We start from the raw sequence: 23,120 nt of genomic DNA, 5'->3' as shown, positions 1-23,120 counted from the left end.
CCTGTTCTACTGTTCCATTGTTTTTCCGATGCATGATAATGATAACAATAGTATCGGGAAGGTTTTAGTGTCAGCACATCCGGAGCGCATGAGATTGTGCATTCCGGGGGGTTTTTTTTGTTTGGCTGGTTTGTTTTGCTCGAACTGATTGAGATTTGATGACGGCTTTATGGTCCACACTTACGCACTACATTTATTGATCGATCTGCGGTCCATCAAAAATACTCGTCATCATCATCGCGATTGTTATTATTAGTGTTACGAGATTCCCAAATCGGTTTCCTACCCACGTACTACCAGCCCCGAACTGATCCATCATACCACACAGGATATCCGGACCACGAGGGAAGAACTTCACGCAAAACGTGCACAGTAAAAAATATACATACGCGCAGACGGTTGGCGGTAACAGTAAGCGTAAAATAAACACTGTTCACAACTTTCCGCTTGACTTAGCTGGTCTACACCATGTCCGGTGCTGTCCCGAGGTGGAAAGAGTGCGACGATAAGGTGTGAGGGGAGAAAGAGATCTCCCAGACGCGTTGCCTCGTGAACACAATTTCTTGGAAACACGTCAATATGTGGGTAAAACCCACCCAGCCGTTCTAAGGGCGACCACTCGGGAGAAAACCCACATCGTTAAAGGATACTCGTCCATTTCGACTGAAAAAATGCGGTCTCGCTTGATTTATCCGATGGATAGGTAAGTGTGTGCGTGTGTGTGTTTATGTCTATTTTTTCCTCATTCTGACGGAAGTTAATCAATCAACCATACTTAACTGAAAAACAGAAAGGGGCATAGTTGACGTCACTGAGGTTAGCTTTAGGGTTTGCTCGAGCTGTTTCCGTAGCTTCACGGGATGCTTAAAACAAAGCTCTTAGGATCAGGACCAATCCAAAAACTCGAGCAGAACGATTGTTAAAAAACTGGAGACCATCATTTCAACATTTCCTGCCCGAGTGTGAAAAGGATTTGTAGAGCATTCGTTGAGAGCTTAGACATGGAAATGACCTCAGCAAAGCGAACCACAGCTTTGGTCCGAAAAGCCACAAACGGCTTAACAGTTCAGATCGGCTTTCGTTCGTGGGAGCAGACAGGAGGTGGAACAGAAACTTGATAGTTTCGAAGCCCTAGTGCTGGACAGAGGTGGGTTCGAAGGAACCACTCCGTGGGTAATTATCGTAACCACACGGGAACACTGGACATGAACTTTCTCGCAAGTTGCGTGAGGCGGAGTAAAGCATTCGTTGTGACAATTACACCACTCACCAGGTTGTTACTTGCGTCCGCAAAGTTGTTCGGTGTTTAGTGTCATTTAAACTGTCCAGCACAAGGGCGCACAGACGTATGCATAGGCGCGCCACACGAGGAAGTTTGCCAGTAATCCAATTGTAAAGGTCATTGAGCAATGCCGGGTCATCGATACATGTTACTGTTGTTCTATCGACGTATGCAATAGCGGGAGCGGCGTCAAAGTCAAAGGCGAGCACCTTACCGTTGTCGCGACGGTCTTTGGAAGAATAAGTTTGCCGGAGGATCATCGCGACGACAGGCGTCTTTCAAGTGGCTGAAGAAGGTTCAAAGATAGATTTGCAGTAGGTGGGTTTTTGTTGTCTATTTTCACCCATGGTGTTATGCTTTTTATTTAGCCCTTCAAGGAATGCCGAATTTGGAAGAAAAAGGAAAATGTTATCGGACAATAAGCTCTTGTTTCAACTGTGTCTGGTTTTTGGTCTCTTTAGTTTCATCCAATGCGATCCAAATGTCTCTACTTGCGTCTGCAAGAAAGGTTTCATTCGAGGTTACTGTGTGGTTCTGCACCTATCGGAATATATTTAGTCCACATGGTACTTTGTTACTGGGCGGCAACACTTGATGACGTGTTTCGTCATCCTCTTCCTCAGGGTTCTATACACGCACACACACTTGCACATAAAAAAGGACACAAGAAACACATTCTGGAAATAGATACAATTCACTTAGTGACATATCCTCACCTAACAGGCACTCGGATGCAGGGAAAAATATGATCAATCATTCTTGGACACACCGAAGGACGAACGCTGCGTTTCAGCACAATGCTTGCATGTGTGCGTGTGTGTGTGTGTGATATCTTAAAGTCACCGACCTAACAAGAGTCGCTTGAAAGAAGTGCAAAAAGTAACAGACGTAGATACCCAAAGCCTGGTGGGCACGATATGGGAGAACGGAGATCGTATTAGCATAATGCGGGAATAAAACCTACCCCTTGGTTTGGGGTGCTTGTGAAAACATCCGACCAAAATGGAGTACCAGAAAAACAAGAACACTTTGTACGTGTGTGTGTGTGTATGGGGGTGGGCCCTAAAGTTGATGGCAAACTTACCGAGTGTAGATCGTGGCGTGACAGCTTCTCCAGATAGAGGACATTCTTTACCGTACCGTCCGGCAGCACGAGGTACGAATCGTCCAACAGAGCATGCTCCCGCCACCAGGTTACCTTCGGTGTCGGTTGGCCACCGCTCGAGATGCAGGTCAGATTAGTGTCCGCATTCTCCCGGTACGGGCCGACCACGTTGTTCAGTACGGCCGCCCCCAGATCGTCGAGGATGGTTAGCTTCGTCGGTGGTACTGAATTATTTGCGAGAAGACACAAAAAAAAACGTGATGCGTTAGGCAATACGAATGGAAATTGTCACCACCTCACACGCCCGGGGTTGTGGCGTGAATAACGGGAAAAGAAGATAACTTGCCGATAACCCACTAAAACACACCTATCCCGTGAGGGATGGTTAACGTTACGTCGGTTACGAGGGAAGACAATGATGATATCGTGTACAGCACGATAGGGAAATGATAGGTGTATTCTAACACAAGATGCTGGTATCTGTTGTTCCTTTACTTCCATAAAGGAAAATCGAACGCGGGAGAAAATACAATTTCCGGCCAAACACACAACTGCAGCGTTGGAAGATACTTACCGAGCACATCCAGCTTGATCCGGCAGTTTTTCGTGGGCGATTTGTGGAAATCCACTCGGCATCTGCATCGGGTTGTGTTTTTGTTTCACCATGGTCACCGAAAAAGTAATGAAAGAGAGATAAATAGAGGGGAAAACAATTTAGTTTTGTAAACAAAAACTGCATGCACTAATGATGGAGTTTTTTTTTTGTACTGGAAATGATGGACTTTTACTTTGACAAAATCGTCTAGTGGAAAATAAAGGAAAGTAAATATGTTTTACGTAGTTATTGTTTAGATTGATTGTTGTATATTTGCTCATATATCCGAAAGGATAGATTTTATAGTACAATCATTTCCCGAGTTACGCGAGAGTCGAGTCACACAAATATTAAAATATTGACATTTTGTGTGTGAAATTCAATATTTTATTTGAAAACTATAAAGTTAGCTAAAAATATGATACATTTTACTATTGAAAAATAATTCTGATAAAATATAGTCTAATTGTCGAAATAAACATACAAGTATCAATCGCCAATGTGCTCCCGTAACGTGAAAAGAAGTTGTCGATCCCTGGATATTAAACATAAAGCGTATTATAAAGGGAATTCAACATACACGATTTTCTCTGGCGCTCATTATAAGTGTAACTCGGGAAATGACTGTACAGATGTTGGATAAACAATGAAGTTTTTTTTACAATTTCAGCTTTTTGGCATTCAATTTTAGGTTTAATTGAAAAAAAAATGTTTCAAATTTTCAGTTTATATTCAAATTAAACTCCATCAGAAACTACAACTCTCAAATTCTCGTGTTGTTCGGCGTGTTTGGGTAAAAGCATTCTGTATCAATCTGAATCAAGTTAAAAAATTGTAATAATTACTCTTGCATTGTTCTATTAACATTTTTTCCAACAAATGGACAAGCATTGTTGAAACATGGAAAATTGTTGCCTAGAGTCTAGCCTCATTTCCTGTCCATTTTACCTCAAGTGAGCTAACCTAAACCCGCTAATGGTTTGACTAAATTTAAAGTGTAATGATGCAATGCTAATATCAACTAGTCAATGAGATCTGATTGCCCAATTCCTAATGTAGCGGTGATTTTTTCATATACCCTGGAAACTTACAGAAAATAAATAATTTCTGATTTTAAAAAACCAAGTGTAAAGGGTTATGAAATACCCGAGAACTTATTAAAGAAAGTGAGAATTAATAAAACAACGAAATTCAAATATGTTTGCAATAATTAAAACTAAGCATATTGAAGAAAAAAAGAAAACAAAATCCATCAAAGCTCTGTTACGGCCCATTTCAAACACCCTTTTGGTAGGTGTATCCCATTTCAGTCCCCATAATTCAACAGGGATTAGTCCCGCAATATGCTATCGTACAGGCTTATGTTTATAAAAAAAGCCCTCTGTCCCACTAAACCCACCCGTAACTTTACCACCTCCTACCAATACTTTCAATATGTTCCCCTGCTTTTTTTCCGAATCTGAATCGGATGATCTTTTGTTGCCGTTTTTTTTTGCTCTAATTTTGTTGCGAATTGCTCGTTGTTTTTTATTGCCTTTGTCGCACAAGGGTAAATGTAATTGATTCAAAATTTATAACTCTTTCCGTTTTGTTTTTTGTACATTGTTTGATTTTTTTGTTAGCGCTCCTGAACCATTATCGGTGGACGGTTTTTTTCGGTTGTGCCTCCAGTTCCTTTGCAGGTTCTTTACAGTTCCGTCTGCGATGTGATGTAACGAGATAAACAAAAAAAGGAAACGCTACAAAAGCACATCCTTCGTGTTTGTTCCTTTCCGAAGGGCAAACAAAACAAAACTCCATTCGCTTTGGAGCATCCTTCGCGCTCGGAGGGATATATGCTTTTAGTGCGCCTCTTGTAAAATGAGAACAACCCTTCACTTGACCGTAAGGCACCGGTTGTGTGGGACTGCGTTTTTCAAAATGGGAAAATGTACTCCCAAATTTTCCCTGACAGGTAACAGGGGAAACATCCGTTCTCCACCGTTAGCCTGTTAGGATCAATTTGAGCGCTTCCTTTCGATTACGATACGAAGAAGGGTTGCAACTTGTTTTTTGTTTGTATGTGACCAAAAAAGCCAACAAAACAATGACAGTTTTTCCCCATTTTCTAAGCGAATACCAAGTTGAAGTGGTTCCTTCTTATGACTCTTTTCCTGCCCAGTTCTATGTTTTTGAATTTTATTGTGAAACTTTGGCCGCTTTTCATTTTTCCTTTACTTTATTATCGAGTTTCTCATGCTTCTTCTACACTCGAGTATAAACTTTTTTTCTCCTTCGTTCCCTTTTGCTTGTGGCGGTACAATCATTGGCCATTCGAGGGTAGCGATTCGGCCTGGAGTACACTGTGCCTAATGTCAACCTGTTCCGCAGAGTTTTAGCTTAACACTATTTTTCTTTTTTTAAGAATCATGCGCTATCTCCGTCTGTTGTCACAAACTTTCGATTCGATTTCTAGCCTTTTTGGGCAAGGAAATTGGATTTGACTATTTGCATCCGGGCGTGGAGTGTCGTTCGCTCTGGCGCAAACGAGTTAGAGGAAATGTCGCACAAGGACGCCACTTGTCGCAGCAGTAGTGGGTCGCCAGAAAACGAATGTCAATCCAATGTTCCGAATCGAGTGGCACGGGTAATGGGGTTTAGCATTGCAAAAGTTGAAGCTACGGTGATAACAAACAAACAAACAAACAAACTACGCAAAAAAAAAAATGGGGAATAAAATTCAACTCGCAAAACAACCACTTGACACAACAACAAGTGTGTTGCTGGGAAGATTTTCTGATAGCATTTTCGGGGGTGAATTTTCGAGTTTCCGAGATGTGGAGCAGACGGAGTGGTAGCAGACAATGAAATATAGCACCGCACAACGCCGACGAACTGACCCGATAAGTGGTCAAAGTGGTTATTGAAAGGATTCGTTCCAGACGGTTTCGGGGTAGCTCCCGAAGCAGTTCGGGGAAAAGCTAGATATGGAGAACTTTTTATGTAAGAAAACTTCTATTACGACGGTGGTTAACGTGGTGAAATGATGTATAAATTGGCGGAAGGCCACTTTATGTGTAGCAACATATTAGATCAATATTTCCTGTTTCGGAGATATTCCTCCTTGTTATTCGTTTAGTACCAAGAAGAATAGCAGGGAAGTTTCTGGAATGCATCAAAAGGTTACAAATCATTGTGGGGAATTGAAAATTATTATCAAGATAAGATGGTGTTGAAATTGCTTTATCGAACTAAATCATACAACCGAGTGGTCACCTCCATCATCAGCCATTTGCAACTTGTGTGATAATAATTTTGGCAGAATAAGGATCAGTCTGTTCCAACGCTGGCATGCATGATTCGCAAATGTTTCACCAACCCTTGAGCTACAATGCCAGTCATGTTGCTTAGCAAACACTCACACATGACCTGGACCGTTGAGGAAGTGCCGGTATCAGAACGAGCGTGCATACAAAATTCTCAACCCCATTAACTGGCAGGTAATGTGCACCCCGTCGCACACAATTTTCCACAAATTATCGCGTGCGTGTGCGTGAGATTAAACAACAGATTGGCAGAACCGAATGGATGGAAAATAAATATCGGCAACGTTATCACACTCCAGATGGAAGTGTGCACTGGGAGCTGTAAACCCATCGCCTATCGGCCCGTGTATTGAGCCTTTGGAGTGTAAATTGCAATATTTCTCCTCACAAAATCATCATCGGCAGGTATCGGCATGGATCGCATAACGTTTCGGGCGTGAATGCGTAAAATCGTAAAATCTTATGAAACGCTACCGTACGGTTCGTACTTCCCCACCTGCTACGCCGCGTATCTTTTCGTCCAGGTGTGGTATGGGAATCCTTTCTCAAATAATCAAGACTCACCGGCAAACCGTGTGCACCGTTGGGAAAGGATGGGTTGGGAAAAATATCCTGCTACACATTATGGTTGCAGCCCTTCCTCGTGTGCCATTGCAGCAAAGCGATGTGCCGACATAGTTTAGTGTTATGGCACATCAAGGTTTTCTCCGGGAAGTGTTTCAATGGAGAGAAAAAAAAAAACGCTCTGTCTTGGCTCTTTCGAACGAAGCTTTCCAAACAGCTTTGGAAATGGTATTGCAAATGGTGGCAAGTGGATTTGGGTTTTCCCTTTTTCTGCGTTATTGTTTTGTCCACATCCACCCGGGCAATCTCGTTCGCGAAAGGGGCAGCAGATCAAGAGGTCAAGATGGTTACGGTTCGATCGCAATGTTCCAGGAGTACCCGTTGGGCTGTTCGTTTGATTGGCGAGGAGTGGCCTTACCATGCCCGGGTCATGTAGCAGTACGACGCACCGAACGGTCAAACCAAACAAACCGATTCAATTCGTATCGTACCAAATCTTTGCATTTTCGCTTCGGTAGTCGATTTTTCAGTGCGGAAGTTTTTGCGGAATCCGGAAAAGTTTCAACCATTGCCTTCCGGCAAACAAAGGGTTCTGTGTTTTGGTTAGCATTTCCCTATCCCGGACATGGGATAGGGAAAAGAATGTTGCACATAAAGTGAAATGCTATCATTGCGCATCGTTGTAGGGAGCGTTCATTTCTTTTTGTTCTGCTTGCTGTTGGCGTTTGCCACGGTTTCAAATACCCCTTTTTTGCATTCTTGATTCGGTGGCAAACGTGGGCTGCGAAAGATGCTGAATATTTCAGCCACCGGTATGTTGGTAAGTGGATTGCGGAGCAGCCAAGCCCGACTGGTGCCTTACGCAATGGCGCCTTGCGATTGCCACTTTTGCCAATGGGTAACGGTTACGATGCGTTGAACGTTAAATAAAATACCAGCATCAGGTAACACAAGCCTTACCGCTACACAAAAACGCCCGGGCAGAGCAGTTTAGACACCGGCCGAAATGATCGTTCGTAGCAATTTGAACTTAATATTAGTACAAGTTAATCCTATTCGCCGATGGCAGTTCCACGCTGGAAAACACCCGCCCGAGCAACCATCACGCGCGAGAGCAAACGGGCACCAGATATGGCCGCAGTAGTCATTTGGCGTAAAATAAACAGTTTACCATTTTGGGCAATTTTACCGAGCTGAAGGATTCGGTTTCAGATTTTCCCTTACCTACTGGAAGCGAATGGTAATGTTTTGCTTTAAATAATTGTTTCCGAGGTACTAAGCAGAAAGGATTACCGTAACAAACATAATGCCACATGAAGTTATTGTAATGGCGGTTGTTCGTTCACGCATTAGCCGTTTGATTTGACTTTTTAATATTGAAATTCATCCATTTACTCTGCCGTTAACTATTTACCAAGCAATTGTTATATCTTTTTTATAGTCCTAATATTTCACACATTTTAAAAATGATAATTCTCGTCTTAAAATGCAATGAAATGTTGCATTTGAAAGTACTGCCACTTCTAAGTTGATCTAATATATTCTCCGAACTTTGTTATAAAATAGTTTATAAAAACATTAAACTGCTCCATAACGGTACGTACCCGTACGTACGTAACGGGTATGTTTTTTTGAGCGGACAATTTAACCCAATCAAAATATGCTTCCCTCTTTGCACGAGCGACATCATGCAGGAACCACAGTTTTTCTTCCCATCATCGTTCTGTACCTGATTGATATTATGGCTTATTTTATGGTTTTGATAAATTTCGTTTCGATTGCACCCAAAATGGCTACATTCTTTGCTGCAAAGCGATTTCCCCGTTTGGCGAATGATAATGCGGCACAGCCGCATATTCATTTTTATGCTGAAGAAGCTGATATCCGCCACGGCTCGGATTGACGATGAAGCGCTGCGGAAGCTCCCGATCTTTCCCGTTACCGAGGCAAGAAGAAAGTACTCCATTCGGCATCGCTCTCACGTGCCGAGTGTGCACTTTGTCAGGATTATGGACGTTGCGATTCTGGCCACGAGCTGTTACCGGTGGATAAGGTGGCAAAGTGTTTCGTCCAGCAGCTTCGGACGCTTAGTATATTTGTTATTTTCCTCGTTTTATTTCCTTTCCCTCTTTTTTCGTCCCATTGCACTGAAACGCTCGAGAAAGTAGTAGCAAGGAAAGGCAAAGTAGTGAGGAGGCTAGAGCCGAAACTATCAAACATACCTGTACAGGCCGGTATCCTCCTGCTTGACGCCCTTGATCCGCAGGGCCGGTGGGCTGGTGTCGTAGTAGAAGTACGCCTTGGATTTGAGCACCGCCTCATCGGACCAGTGGATGGCCTGCTGAAGGCTCTTGCCCCGTGCATCGAAGCTGAAAGTAAGGAAAGGCGGAAAGAGAAATGGACACTTTGAGTGAAGCGAAATGAATTCCCAGCTGCGATGAAGATCTTTTCCAATCCACCCGCAGATGGAACAGCGCAGTAGGCCGCAAACGTACGACTGCCGGTGGTCGCACGTGTACGAAGGTGCGGACGCGAGCTGACTTCGATTTGCAGCGAACATTTTCGTTCACGTGTTCCGGGTTGGCAAATAACCCGGCGAAGGAAATAAGCTGTCGAAACGTGTTGAACTGCGAACGAGTGAACAGAACCACGTACCGCGCTTGACAGCGCACCAGCGAATGTTCTTTAGGGTTTTGCGGTTAAGCGACCCGGCAGTCGGTCCGTGCAGCAGTCGGTGGACCTCGGAAGTGGAACTCGGTCCAATAAAACCCAAGTGTTGATCACTTACGTAAACATCAGGAATTGATAGCGAAGGGTAATTTTCCGAGACGCTGCCAGCTAATGAAAGTGACATACTTGGCAAAGCTCTTGCCGTGCGGGTTGTTCTTCTAGACCCTGAACGGACGAAACGAATGCCGTTCGGGAATGTGGTCCATTAGGTATGGTGATGGGTTATACCGAGGTCCTGGCTTGGAGTGTCGTAAAATAAGTTTGTTTTGTTTCTTTTTGTGTGTGTGCTTTACTCTGACTTCCTTATTCCGAGCCTACCAGCCCGATAAGATAAGATCCGTAGATGGAGGGTAACGAACTTACGGGCAAAGTTGTTGAAGTTGCGCTGAATGGATGACCACAGGAAGCAACATTGGCCGTAACGCAGCGTGGAGTATCAGGGGAGAGGAGATCAAGTACTTCATTGGTGAGATTTGTTCGCCCGGCCGTTCGCTACTCATGAAGCCCACAGCATAAGTCAAGCTATTTGCTCAGGAGATTTGATATGTTGGAAGGGCTACTGTTTCTTACGACTATGCTAACGACTTAGTAAAAATGATATTTATAGCGACGAAGTGAATTCGGTGATAAAAATTATCTTTTATATCGTACCGACGACTAGAGGGACGTAAAATCTTCGACGAAACTTAACTGCTAGCTTTTACTTGCAATCACGATAGATACCTGAACGGGTCGATAATCGGTGGCTTAAAAGGGGTTTTCTTTCGGTGACCTCCGAACGCTAGAACCCTTTTTGCAGCAGTTCATTGCATTGATAACGTTGGGTAAATGGTGCAATATAAAATGATAAGAAAGATTTAGAAGAACGGCTCTGTTTACTGACGAGATGATGACCAATGTTTGATTAGACATTTATTATTGAAGTGAGCTAACCTGCACCGGTTTATCTGAGGTTCAATATATTCAAAATGTATTTAAGTGATGTGAAATCTTAATTTTAGCGTGGTCCACATACGCTCCGATTTACCATTTAAGGCAACTCAGCTCCTGCCCTTCGGAGGAGAGCAAACTGATGATGGAAAACAATAATTTCCGGCATTTCGGTTTTGCTGCAGTAGTCTTGTAGCCGAACCATTGTTTACACCGGGCACGGTAAGCGTATGTATCAAGGCTAGTTGTTGCTACTAGACATTCATTCCACCGCCCTGCTTATGCGCGTATGTATGCCGCCCTTCATCAATTCTCGGCGCACTGTTTGTCTGTTCGTTGGCTTGTGTACACAGCCAACGGTGTTCTTCGGTGCACGTGATGGAACGGAGTTGCCGGGAAAGGGCGAACGGTGGTTTGTGATCGATTGATGAGGGAAGTTTACAAATATCATTCACCTGGCAGCATAAACATTGGAAGTGCTGTATGGAGGGTAAAGTGGGCATGATAAGCGGGCATGATGAACGCACGCATATACGAGCTGAAGCCTGGAAGGCGAAGCAAAATGCCGTTTAGAACGCATGCGGCAACAGCAACTGACGCTCGAAGGGGCTATTATATAATTTCCGTAATGAGATGATTTTAATTTAAGCTGTTAATGGTCACTTACAGCCCGGGATGGTAATTTACTAATGGAAATCAATCGATAAATCGATCCCTACACTTAGCGGCACGTTGTTGGTGGGTTTCGCTCGAATGAATGCGCTTTATATACGTCTAGCGCTACGCAAGTACATCTTTGTGTAGGTGAAAATTACGCCATTGTTTGCTTCTCTGTTGTCTACGAGAAACGGATGCAGCTTTTATGTATCCCCAGGTGATGGAGATTGTTCTATTGGTTCTACGGAGCAATCGCATCGATCGAAAGGATTAAATGAGCGAGTGAGAATTAGGTCAGAAAGCCAAAACACTCAATCCGGATCTTTAAACAAAAAAAAAGCAACCGTCAATCAGATTGATCAAGGATGCAGAAGCTTCGGAAGGAATAAAAAAAAACCAACCAACATCCATCAATATTAAAAGATTAAATTAAACAAAAAAAAAAAGCGTTTGTCTCAACTTGCAGCATTGAAAACATCGAAACGGAACGTTTTGCAGCTCAGTTTCCGAAGTGATTTTGTTGATCGGTCGCACAGTGACGAATCATGCTGAATGACATCACACCTTGCCTGGTCGTGTATGATGGGTTGTGTGGCCAGTGGGACGAACGCGAGAGAAAAGAATATTAGAAAAATGTCAAAAGTCGGTAATCCGATTAAAACAGATGTCATTCGATGCCCTCCAGCTAATGCACGAGATGAAACGTACGAAGCCCCCACAGAGTGGGTTTGGCTTCCGTTTCGATAATGTCCGGTGTTTATTTTCAACCATATGCACAACGGGTTTTCAGGGTGAGAGTGCTCAGCTGAAATGTTGGGATTTGTTTCATTTTCCGGTTATTATTGCTCTTCGCAGTTCGTACCTTTTCAATCAAATTCAATCGCGACGCGTTTGGTGTTTGGTTACGGGTGTGGCGTTTTGCGTTCGAGGCTGGGAACTGATTTTAGAGCAGTGGGTTAATCCTCTCCGGCATTGCAGGAATGGAATTATACAGCCGTTGGAAGGCGGTTAGGCGCAGAAGGTGTTTAAAGGGAATTGAAAAAGAATTCATCAAAGCGCACGTGTCACAAGGAGTGTTTGTGGGATGATTTCATGATGGTCGTTTTATTTTAGATCGCTTTTAGACAAACGTCATTCGAACCATTCGATAAAAAAAAACGAATGGATGTTCGTTTGTCGTGAAGAACTGCAGCAGTTGTTTGAAATGAAAACGAACAGACATTTGTGAGTGGATGGAAAATACTACAGCAACGACACCGAATGCTGTGGGAAATCATTCATATCAGTAGCGAAGCTTTTACCGTGAACTCTTCCCCTGAAAACCTTTTGAGAATTGGTTTAATTACGTTTCGCATTAAGATATCTTGCAATCCTGCTGGTTTGAAGGATGTATAAATACGTTCAAGATAATTAGAAACCATGACCGCTGGGGATGGTACATGCTAAGGTGTAATAAGAGTTTGCTCAAGTATGCAACTTCAGCTCCGTCGGCTCTAACGTCACGATATCTGGTAACTGGCTGTATGTCGCAGCTAGTGAAAGTGGGTGTACGATAAGAACCCCTTGGGCAAACTCATATTTCTAAATATATCACCTCTTGCTTATAGTAAACTCTTGGGACTAAAGGGAGTTGACAACCTACGAGCGGCTGTTGCGCAGCGTTGTACATTGGATCGAATGATGAGTAGGAGTCAAAACCCCGAAACCGATCAAACCGAATATTCATCGAGCACGGTTGTTTGCTCTGCAAACAGGGGACTTTCCGTCCTTCCCGTACTTGACGCTTAGCCGTTACGATGTGAGTTGTGTTTGATTTGGGACTTTTTATCACTTCCAAAGGCTGGCTTGTGTTTACGTAGAAGCAAACGGTTACAGGGCGCAAAGAACACATAGGTCAAATAGACTTCCACGACGGTAAGATAGATTAGAATATGACTTTTCACCTTCTCGATTGACTGTAGAATGTGCGTTCGTGGGGGTGTTTTTTTTTCGTATTCTTTTTGGGATAAGAAACCGATAATAGATCGTGCCTTCTTCTTTGCTCAGGTGACAGGATGGACAGAAAGAACAAATACAAAAATCCACAAAAAACCGCTACAGCAAACAGCCCCGGGAGAGAAAAGTCGTTGAGAGAGATTTAATAAAATCCCTACCATAAAATTGTAACGTTCGAGACGTGGGTACCCACCAGGTACCGTGTACCAAGGACCAACGGAAAATTGATTTTGATGTTGGTAAGCAAACGCGCCCATCATTAGCATTTAATGTCCGCGACAGTTTTATAGCCGGTATTCGATCCACCGGGCACGATATGGTGGGCGCAAAATGTCGCTGATTTATGGTCAGTTAAGAAGCTTAACGACGCGAAGGCGCTACCGGTCGGTAAGGCCGGTTTTATGCAGCATACCATGCATGCACGAATATAATGAGCTTTTTCAGCAGCCTATCAAAATGTCCAAATCGAGAAGACGATCTTGTGACATATCAAGATGCCATGCCAATCAAGTACCGGCAGCACGGAAGCGTATCGATTGGTCGTTGCGCCGAAAGTGGATCAAATGACTGCTGCTTTATTTGTTCGGGACACGGTCAGATGTTGTACTGAGATATTCACTCACTTGGACACAATTCAATGATCGCCTGCAATGTAGGGAGAGAACGAAAGAGCGACTAATATGTAAGTGAATTATTTAAAATCAACAGTAATCTACATACTGACAAAATGTCAATAGCGGATGATACGCTCGGCGCAGGGTGCGTTCCGTTGACATGCCGTTAAGTACGGATGGATTTTATTTGATTACGATAACGACCCACCGTTGACCGATCGCAGTGTTCGGTTTTGTTCGTGTGTCTTCTGTCTGCCGGGCAGTGATGATACTTCAACCCGGGAGAAGGTGCTTTCCATTTGTGGAATTTGAATTCGCGGCACCGCTGTCAAGGGGCAGAACCAAGCCGGTGTTTGTATACATACTCGGTTTGCTTGCACACAGCCAATCCTGCAGTGCTCAGCCACTGCATTAGCATTTCGATGTTTATCGTTTTTGTGATTGCTCTTTAGCGTCTTGCCGGGTGGCCGGATTACAAGCGGGCCGAGGTGAGTTTGTCAGGAGCCGGACAACTCACCGGAAGGACACATAACGAACGGTACAAGACGGCAGCTGAGATTGCTCTAGCGAATCAAAACGCACGTCCGAGTAGCTGCTGGAATGCAAACAAACCGACCGCAGTACCGCACGGTCCCCGCCGGGAGTGCAAAACCATTCGACCGATACTATCTTGCGCTTTTCTTCTAATTTCACTCCCTGTGTACGCTTTCGCGCAGAAAACTCCACCGGTTTAATTTATTTGCAGTACTCTCGACAACTGTCACCGCGGTGTGGTAGACTGCCCTGACAAGCGGTAGCAAAGTGGGTAAAGAGACTAGGTGGGCTCATCCCTAACGATTTGACAACCGCGCTATGAAAAAAAAGTAGAAATGGTTTGACAGTTCGCGGTACGGTCGCTTGAGAGTGTGTGTGTGTGTGATATCGTTCTGAATGATATTGCGTGCAGAGAGTATATTTTCAGTGTTGTTCAAATTCAAGAATTGTACCAAATCGTGTGCCCGTACCTTTCCGTCGTCAATTTAGAACGGTCACCGAGCTATCTGTGAAAGTTTAACCACAATAGCAAATACCTCATCGAATTTTCCGCAGACCAATCGGCACTGGATAGCTACGAGTATCAAGGCTGTGCGAAGGCCAGCGAGCTGTTCAGCAACTTGACTTCTAGCTGGTTTTAGATAACGAGCCCGCACATCGCGGCGTCATACGTAAAAAGTTTTACGATCCTGGAGGACCACGAAACGCATATGAACCGTGTTGGCAACCTGTTTGGTAACGACGGACATTACGTGATTGTGTGATCTATTTCGTTTATACCGGAAAAAACCGTCCCACTTTTACGAGCTGCTCTCAATACGACTGATTAGGACCTATGCCAATCAGTTGTCGGTCTTAAATTACTTCGAAGTTGGCTGCCCGTTGATCACACACGGCTCAGGAAGCTGGACACCATTATTGAACTGATAAATAAACTCGCAAAGAGTAGGGAAGGAGCAGAATACTGAATACAGAAACAGAAATTATCGATTCAAATTTGCAGGAAGAGCTTCAGGCAACACAATCAAAACAAAAACAGCTGTGCACGGATACCGTAACGCGAAACGTCAAATGGGTATTTAAAAATGGCCTGCTGAAAAGAGCTATGAGCCCACCTAGTCTCTTTACCCACTTTGAGCGGTAGTGCAGCAGCGACGTTTGCTTTGACGTTTGCCCTTTGGATCGGTTCTTAGTAGAGATGGGTCGATCCGATCATTTACCGGATGGGATGATCGGAACTCAAAAAATCCGGATCTACCGGAATCATTCTCACTATAGAAACTCCGGCTGCTCCGGATCTTCATGCGAAAACCGGACACAAAACAGCCGGATCTAGTGGAATAATTCTCATTATGAAAACTCCGGCAGATCCGGATCGCCGGATCTATCATGTGTGCGGTATCTTCTTTGCGGCATTGTGCCGTAGTTTTACTTTGGCTGTTATTATTGTGTTTTATTTATTTGACGTTAATTACCGCGTTTGTTGATGTTTTATGTGAAAATTATCTTTAAATCAACATTTTAGGACTACATCTTAAGTTTTTCTACTTGTCTATAATAGTCCAGTAGTTCAAAATGTTTTCAATGCATTTGAATTCATTTTTAATTTATTATAACTCTGATCGGAATCAATCTCACTATAAAAACATTACCTGTACCATTCTTGTAACCACATAGATTGATACCGGATCACTCGAACTCAATCGGAATCACTATTATGGATCGGATCGGATCGGAATCATGATTCCGGCCAGGTGCGCTCATCTCTAGTTTTTAGTAAGCGTTGTTTGCTTCCTTTTCAAAGCGGTCTTTTAGTGTTTGGAGTGCGGTGTGTGTTCAAAGTAAAAGTATGTTTAAAATCTGTTTCAAGTGTTGGCCTTTCGGTGCAATTCCGTTTTGCCGTGCCACAAGTGTTTGCTGCGAAAGAAAAGCAGTACGTACACCGTTGTTTGCGTAACGTCTCTGTTAGTGGGTGCTACCTTGCGGGAGGGATAAGCAGCAGAAGCAGCTGTATAAAGGTGTGTTGTATAGAAATGGGTAAGCAAAGACATCCGAGAAGCTATTTACAACACATCAGCATCAAGTGAATGGATGTCCATAGAATGTGAACGACAAATGTCGACAAATGTGCAAAGAAAACAACGCTTAACAGCGTTCGTTCGCGTTGCAGTAGCACGCTTTGGTGAATAAATTTGTTTGCCAAACTGAAAGTAAAAGCAGCTTATCTGCAGAGCAACGCATAACGCTGAGGTATCTCATCCTGGAACATCCGTGTGACCCTTATTTTCATTATTGTTCGAACGTAATGAAACGCCAATTTCCAAACCATTTGACAGTTTTGAAAGGATGATGATTGTCCCGCATGTCAAGATGCATACGAGTTTGATGCAATGGTAGCACCAGTGAGTGGTGGTGTAGTGGTAGATACTTACGAGTAAATTGGCTTCGTGTTGCCCTCCTTGTACCAGATGACCAGGTAGACCTTGTCCGTCATCATGGTCATGGTGGTTGGCAGCAAATCGCACGGCAAGGACACGTCCAATCCGACCGCCGTTTGAACCTCTATCAACGGACCTGCAAGACGAGCATGGAAAAGAGAAAATCAAAAGGTAAGAACAATAGCAAATATTGCAATTTGTGTTAAATTTAGCGCACGGAAAGCATTGAGCAGCGTACGGACCGGTAGGATAATAGCTTTTTAATGCACCGTTTGAGTCATTGTTTTGTTGGATGGGCATATGGGATCAGTAATGAAACATGTACCGCTCGTTTTCCAACACGAACGTTCCCAGTCATGTTCAGTTCTGCTCGAGGGGAAAATGATGTTTTTCATATGCAAAATATCGTTTGCTCATGTCTCTGGTTGGTGAATCGATTACAAGGGTTTCTGGAAGGCCCTTCGAGGATCAAAAAGGCTTACGCAGACGGTTTCTCGAACAGTAAACTTCGTTTTTAATTGGAAACTCACTACATGGTTTTAAAGGTATGCGATTTAGTGATATGCTTCTGAATGGTAAAATGTCGACGAAAGTCACCGAACTTTACCAAATCAAACAAATGTCAACGATTCTTTGATCGCTCGTGTAATGGCGATGCGACGAGATTTGCTTGAGGTTTGCCAGCTGGTAAACGAACCTTTAGGTACACTAACGACCGATCCCGGGGAGCAGAAAAACAGCATTCGTTAATTCTTGCGGTCGGTAGCATCTTCATCGCTGGCATCCGTTCATAAGTCAGCTTGTCGTAGTTCCCGTAATCCCCTGCTAATCCACACGAAACGTTTGCCCTGTGCCGGGACCGGTGACCCCAACTCTGTGCTCTACCGGCATCGATTTGGTGCGGTGCTGAGAAACCTGTGTACGGGTGTGCTGTATCTCTTTTCACTTCCGAACATCAATCTGTCGCGGACTGACCTATAATTCTTCTCCGTTAGCGGGCGTGTGTGTGGAATCGCTTCGTCTGGTGCGATGCTGACACACTTTCGCATTCGAGGACTGCAGACGAACCGTGTCTTTTCTTCACATTCTAAGCAGGTCCGAGATTTCTTTCATGAGTGACAATTTCCCACAGCCGGAAGATACCGAAAGCGCTAAGCGTCTGTTAGTAGCATGTTTTCTATAGCATTGCAAAGATGCTCGTATCCCTGCTGATTCTACGGTTGTCGTACGGTCGTCCCTACGAAAGGTGTTTCTCGATGACTCTCCCCTCGGCCAGCTATGACAGTATGGCTGTTGTTACGAGAAAAGTGTACCACAGTTGCGTTCTTGAACGTGAACAGGTTCTCAAAATGGCATACAATTTGTTCGGTTAGGGTGACAAGGGTAACGATGGATTGTATGAGCAGGACCTTCTTCAGAATTGCTTCGCTTGGCCTACTAAGAAAAGGAAATTTTTCTGTTAAACATTCTCATCGTAGCAGCTGATGCGTTCTTCAGTTGACTTTAAAACTTCTCAACGATTCATGCTTTCGCTACGGGTTCCTTAATGTTAATTTTTTATTGTTTGAAGAATTTAGATGTTTTCATTCGTTTTATGCTGATCGTTCAGTCTTCATTGCTTTCACTTCAGTTTGTTTTGATAGTATGGACAGTATAGTACAGAGAGTGGATCGAATCTCATCCAATTCAATCAAATGGATTGGGACACGACCGCACTCGACCGTGAACGGTTTAAGATGATTTCTGCAGCAGGCCAATACCTCAAAGTGGTCGTTGCACCAGATAAGTAAATAAGTAATCTCATCGAATAGAGTTTACCGGTTTTCAATGCACTAGCAGACCGAAGATGCTGAAATATTCTTTACACATTTTCTTCTTTTATATATCCAACTATTGATACAAGAAGCGGATTGGGTTATAAACCAACAAACTAAAAGTAAAAACTAAAACAAATAAACTGATGTGTCCTGAATTGCTCAAACAATCTTTCGTTCAGCTGTTAATTTTCCAAACAATCCGGAGATTCATTATGCCTGTCGTCTTGCTATTGACAGCAGCTTTACCAGCGCGCTCTTATCTTCTTTTGCACGGGAACAATTTCTGTATCATGTCAGCAATTTGTCGACGATAAAACTTTAAACTACAAAACGCGCAGTCTCTCCAACCATTTAGCAGGATGCATTTCCCAGCATCAATTTCCTGGTTTGTTGATATTTCACTTATACTTCGCCACCGCCACAGTACCGTCAACCGCCGGGATGCTGTCATCGTGATTTGTCGTAAAGTTGTCGGTGCTGTACGTAACGAGAAACTTTGTTTGCGCCCAGCGTCACGCGGCGGTGTGGCGATGGGAAACGTTACCCAGGGAAAGCCGGGAGAACCATTGCGTACCATAGTGGCGAAGAACGTACCTCGGCAATAGCATAAGAAGGAAGGATCGTTCCGCTCGGCGAAAAAAAAAGGAGAACAGAAGATCATGAAGAGTTTCGTTTAAAGTGTGGCAGTCAATTTCGTTGGCATTCTTGCGATTATCGCTTCGGATCTGGACCATCATTTCTTGCACCTTTCCGGGGTAAGCACGATGATGGTAAGCGAGCTGTCAAGAAAAACGATACCTTAGCGCCCGGTGGTTGAAATATCGAAGCTGCTCGATAGTTTGCCCTCCTACTGACAGCAAATAAACTTACCGGCCAGGCGATAGGGACAGCTACGAGTGGTTACAGCTGGGTTTGTTCCTGCGTGGTGTCTGGTTTTACCATCGTGCGATACACCCGACGATGCTGCTATTTCTATTACCGTCCAAATGTTTTACGTCTTCAGGAACCGTTCCTTCGCTTGCGCTTTCTTCATTTAATCGTGCGCTGGCTGTCCATGGTAAAGGTTTTTGGTACGCTGTTGGCACGCTGTTTGTTTTTCCTGAAGGACATCAATGCCGAAGCACTTTTTGGCACCACGAGGTGAAGGACACTCGAACACAAACGCAGCGTTGCGCCTTTTTTGCCGCTGTCTTTAGTCTAAATGCTGGGCAAAAATCGATACACTGCAGGTGTATGGCAAGAGGAACTCGGTAAAATGAAGCGTACTTTTGTGCGTCCACACTCCAGACACGGGATGGCCGAACACGCAAAGATACCCCGGGAAGAATTCCCTTACACTTCGATGGGCACGGTTGCACGGTTCGTCCTCAATGTCATGGGGCAACCGTCGTCGCCCTACCAGCGCCACCACCACCACCGGCCTCAACGCAGGGGAGTTCGCAGAGTGTTTCACACCGGGGGAGATAAATTACGTCATATTTCATCGCCTTGCAGCGACCCCCATCCGAACATTACTGGGAGGGAGGAGGGCGCACCCGGAGACACAGCACCGTTAGTGTGAGCGAGTAAACGCACCGAAGTCAAAGCACAAATATTGAAGATTTCCCTCGGGAAAATGAGGGTACATTTCGGGAAGGTTTTCCCACCCCGCCGGCCTCGTGGTGGGCGCGTGCGGAGGGTGGTTTTTTCTGTTCGCTGCTTTTGTTTTGAGTGGTACGCGAGACGAAAATGTAAGTGGCAACAAATGAACTGATGGCCATAGATCGTGTGCGGATGGTACTACCGTGGCTAGACCGTGGGTAGGCAAAAGGTGTTCGATGAAGAAATTTTTTTTCCGAAAGCACACTCCCCGTGGCGGAAATGGACCATCAGCGACGTGCTGCACACGGTATGCGGTATGGTGTTGGCGGTAAGCAGGCATGCTTCCAGTACCGGAAGTGCACGGTACGCGATGGATACATTTGGCCCGATGGGATGAGATGGGACGGCGAAAGGAACAGCACGCCCCGGAGCGGTGGCAGTTTTATCGAAGGGAGGGGAAAAACTTTTCCACCCAGCGTCGACGTACGGACGTGAAGGTTTTCACGGTTAATTGAAATATTTCCTTTCCACCTAACCATTCGGGGAAAACCGCTCGTTGTTGGTCTTTCTCTTTTTTTTATTAATCACACGTAGAGAGGAAGAGAAAGAGAGAAAAGTCGACACGTACAGTGAACGTGTGGGACACCGTGGGGGGGTATGGGTTTGTGTGGTTTTTCCGTTTTCGTACCACGCTCCTTTCGCGTGTGCTTTGCGATGAAGACGATTTATTGATTTAGGGCAATTTAATGGCCGAACAATCGAACCGATAAACTCCTGCTGTTGCTTTCATCTTTTTCGTCGCAAAATATCGCGCATTAGAAAGTATGGAAAGGCGCGATTCTGAGCGTTAATGTTCACTGTTGTCATCCATTTTGCGAACTAATCAGTTCTGCTGGTTGACACACTGCCGGACCAAGAACGATAGCGCACAACGGCGAGCATGATTTCGATGAATGATAAATTCAATCAGAATTCATCAATTAATCACTGACCGGCTCCGGGTCGTGGAATAGCCAACCAGAGCTGCTTCTTGGCTAGCTGTCACAGCGGATAGAAATCACTTCCGCCGGAGACATTCCGGCTTCCGAAGGCAGGATGTTTCACTTTCACCTAACCGCAGATCGTTAATAACGCAAGTAGGAAGATCTATACGCGCTTCAGAGGGTATAAACCATTCCGTTCTATTTGTCATCTTGGACAGCTTGATGAACGATTTTCGTCCGGGTATATTTTGTCGAATATTTTCTAAGCTGTATGAGAGTAGCACAAGTGAATTTTTTACTGCATTGAGCAATTTTTATCAAAACTGTCAACAAAATCTGTTATATGTGTTCAGTTTTTACATGACCTCGCGACGCAATGGCTCTAAAAATGCTTTTTTTACAAGCTTGCAATCAAATGTCAGACGATCCATCCCGAAAATTCGTTTATTGTCCAACGCAATGTTTTGTAATAACTAAGAATTAGACAATCATTACGACGACATTACAACCTACAAGATCGAGTCTGTTAATACCTTGTAAACCTCTCTTTTAATCTACTAAACTTGTGCTGCATCGACTCTAGTCGCTCTATACTGCTGATAACGTCTTTAACATGGACAAAGACACGGAAATAAATTAAGGTTGAGTTTTGGCTCTGATGTTTGCGAGAGAAAGTTTCGCTCCATCACGAGCTGTTTAAGGTGATGCCTGTAATCCCTAACTGTGTTACTAAACTTCAAACTGATTAAATTTCTTCCACGAAAAACTCATACTCAATCAATCATTCAACCAGTGGTTACGACTAAATCATTAAGCGGGGAAAAAAGGCGCTCTATAGCTTCACAAAATCCCCGCTTTGCGTGTACCTCGCAGTGTGTCTAGCGATGATCACTTCGTACAATATGAGTAGATATTAATTTATTGTGTCATTAAACAGTCTTAGTGATGCTATATCAATTATTAATTGTTTCGTTCCCTCTTAAAGTTCAGAAATGTTTAAAAATAAAGATCCTTGAACAATAAAATCGTAACAAATGTTCACACAGCATCGCTGCACATTGCTTTCGTTTTGCTGATATTTGAGTCCATGATTTGGAGTAGGATTTGGACAAATAGGATTATATTTCCTGAGTTGATTTGTAAGCAGTTTTCTGCAATATGGAACGGCTAATCAAATAATAATACTCAAAGGGCAAGTCGGATGGGAATATGCTGTTCGGTATCTGATAATGAATCAAAGAAAGCATCAAATCATTCACTAATAATTTAGCTGTGGTTTTTTAAATACAGGGCTTCATTTTATCTGCAAGTCAGGCACAAGTTTTCTTTATGAGTACATTTGTGACTAATTGGATGAATTCAAATCGGGCCAGAGCATGGAAATATCAACGGTGGCAAACATTTAATTGAACTACACTCTTTGCCATGACCGAAGCGCGCATGCAGTGAGTTATCTGGATTAATTACTCTAATTTCGATTCTATTGGCGTTGTTTCCCGGTGCACAGTGCAGGAGTAAAAAAAAAAACCACTGAGAACCACTTGCTGCATTATTAATGACACCGTCGCACCAATAAAGCACACACCTGGCACGGGGTTCCCGGGTTTGGCCCGGTTTGAACGTTTTATTCGACAGCGCTCGAGTGACCAACACGGTGATGGGTCACTTAATTAAGGAAAATATGATTGTGGACCTCACGCCAATTACGCGTGAGTGGATCGACACGCATAGACGAATGTTTTGTTTTTTTTGTTTTGCATTTCTCCCGGTGGTCCTCCGCGTATCGATTAATAATCGAATGTGAACCCTTCTGGCGTAAAACGATTGGAAATTTAAGCTCCACCACCATAAAACACGGACGCGCGGACGCGGCACAATTATTGGTTCCAAATGATTGGTGAACACACGCGAGCAGCACACACCTGAGTGAAGTGGCTTTTATGTGATATGCTGCACTTGAAGGTGGAACGCATCATCGCTCCAGACGTCA

The 23,120-nt window shown here is 43.9% G+C and overlaps 1 protein-coding gene across 1 annotated transcript in view; it reads right to left on the bottom strand.

Moving 5' to 3' along the window:
* LOC128296777 (nephrin) overlaps window positions 1-23,120 on the bottom strand; it is a 77,827-nt gene that overhangs the window by 21,224 nt on the left and 33,483 nt on the right. Inside the window, exons 2-5 of the mRNA XM_053032261.1 lie at window positions 16,744-16,885; window positions 9,074-9,220; window positions 2,962-3,023; window positions 2,367-2,611 (exon numbers count right to left, since the gene is read on the bottom strand). Of these exons, the coding sequence (XP_052888221.1) occupies window positions 2,367-2,611; window positions 2,962-3,023; window positions 9,074-9,220; window positions 16,744-16,885 (596 nt within the window). The remainder of the gene's footprint in view (window positions 1-2,366; window positions 2,612-2,961; window positions 3,024-9,073; window positions 9,221-16,743; window positions 16,886-23,120) is intronic.

The sequence above is a fragment of the Anopheles moucheti genome, chromosome 2, assembly GCF_943734755.1.
Source record: "Anopheles moucheti chromosome 2, idAnoMoucSN_F20_07, whole genome shotgun sequence".
In the NCBI taxonomy this organism is placed as follows: Eukaryota; Metazoa; Arthropoda; class Insecta; order Diptera; family Culicidae; genus Anopheles; species Anopheles moucheti.
Note: the sequence above shows the minus strand (reverse complement) of the source record. Positions and strands in the feature narration are given on the sequence as shown.